The sequence below is a fragment of the Emiliania huxleyi genome (genome assembly GCF_000372725.1).
Source record: "Emiliania huxleyi CCMP1516 unplaced genomic scaffold EMIHUscaffold_6549, whole genome shotgun sequence".
Taxonomy (NCBI): Eukaryota; Haptophyta; order Isochrysidales; family Noelaerhabdaceae; genus Emiliania; species Emiliania huxleyi.
Genome location: NW_005197090.1, coordinates 1 through 1,438, shown reverse-complemented (window position 1 = coordinate 1,438; position 1,438 = coordinate 1). Strand labels below are relative to the sequence as shown.

Below are 1,438 nucleotides of genomic sequence, written 5' to 3'. Positions count from 1 at the left end.
ATGCGCCTTGAGCAGCTCCATCAGGTGCGTCACCTTTCCCTCCAGTTCGGACGCCGCGGTGGGAGCCGGCGGCGCGCCGTCGCAGCGCGCCGGGGCCGACGGCGAGAGCCTGTGGAGGAGCCGGTGGAGCAGTCGAGACTGCTGACCGCTCCTCCATGGTCCCCCGCCGGTGGACGCCAAGTGCAGTCATCGGTATGCGGGAGGCGTGCTCAAGGGCTGGCGGGGCGGACGCGACGACCTGGCGTTGCCGTCGCGGAGGGCTCGGGCTCGAGTGAGCGCCGCCGGCGACGCGTCGTTGCGGCCGTGGCCGCGCGAGCCACATGCATCGACGGCTGCTTACGGGGGGGGGGGAAGTTGCTCCGTCCGAAAGCACGGATTCGGCGGACGTTCTTGGTTTACGCATGTTGCACCAGCTGAAGGCTTGCCCGGGCGCCGTGTGACCCGCCGGACGAGAAGTTTGCGTCGCCGAACGAAAATCGCACGATATGCACGAATTTTAATTATATTTTTTTCGTGTGGGGGTATGTCATGTAGTTGCCAATGGTACCGCGTCTGCGACGCGGGCGCCTTGCGGGCAGAGCCCTTAGCCACCCTTATGTCTTGCGCGGTCAAAATCGAGCACAATTGCGTTACATGGGCATGGCCGGGGTTTCTGCACCGAACGATCTTACTTTCGGTCATTTGAAAGTGTGGATCGAAAAACGCACAAACTCCGGACCAAAGTTCTGCTCACACCACATGCTAGGGTGGGGGTCCGACATGAACGACTCTGCTGTGTCCGCTGCAATCTTTGGCGCTGGCGTCGCCGTGCTCATCGCCGTGCACTGGCAGAGGCAGAAAAAGCGCGGGCAGAAGCGCCTGCAGGCGCTGGAGGCCCTCGTCGAAAACCAGCAGTCGCAGCTCCGGCTCAAGGAGCGCGAGCTAACGGCGCTGCGGGCACGCGGCGTAACGGGCGCGCTGGTACCCCAGCCGCTGCACCGAATCGTCCTGACGGGCGGCCCATGCGGCGGCAAGACCACCGCGCTGGCCAAGCTCCGTATCCGGCTCGAGGAGCTTGGCTTTCTGGTGCTGACGGTGCCCGAGACGGCGACGATGCTCTTCTCGGGCGGCGTTCCGCTGCCAAGCGACGAGGCGTCGGGCTTCGCCTTCCAGAAGCACCTGATGCAGGTGCAGCGCGAGGTCGAGGACGCCTTCATCGCGCTGGCGAAGGGGTCGGGCCGCCCGGCAGTGGTGCTGCTCGACCGCGGCTTGATGGATGGCAAGGCGTACATGGAGGAGGAGCAGTGGGAGCTGCTGCTTGAGGAGCTGCAGCTGACGCCGGTGATGCTTCGCGACCAGAGGTACGACGCCGTTGTGCACCTCGTCACCGCCGCCGACGGCGCCGCCCCCTTCTACAGCCTCGCCAACAACGAGAGCCGCACAGAATCCGTCGAGGCGG

General features: G+C 65.4%; 1 protein-coding gene across 1 annotated transcript; it reads left to right on the top strand.

Annotated features, from left to right (window-relative positions):
• Window positions 1-978: 978 nt before the first annotated feature.
• EMIHUDRAFT_60499 (hypothetical protein) lies at window positions 979-1,434 on the top strand (the record flags this gene model as incomplete). The annotated part of the gene is made up of 1 exon (XM_005762937.1): window positions 979-1,434. A coding segment is annotated over one exon (456 nt), but the record flags the coding sequence as incomplete, so codon positions are not given.
• Between the last annotated feature and the right edge of the window lie 4 nt (window positions 1,435-1,438).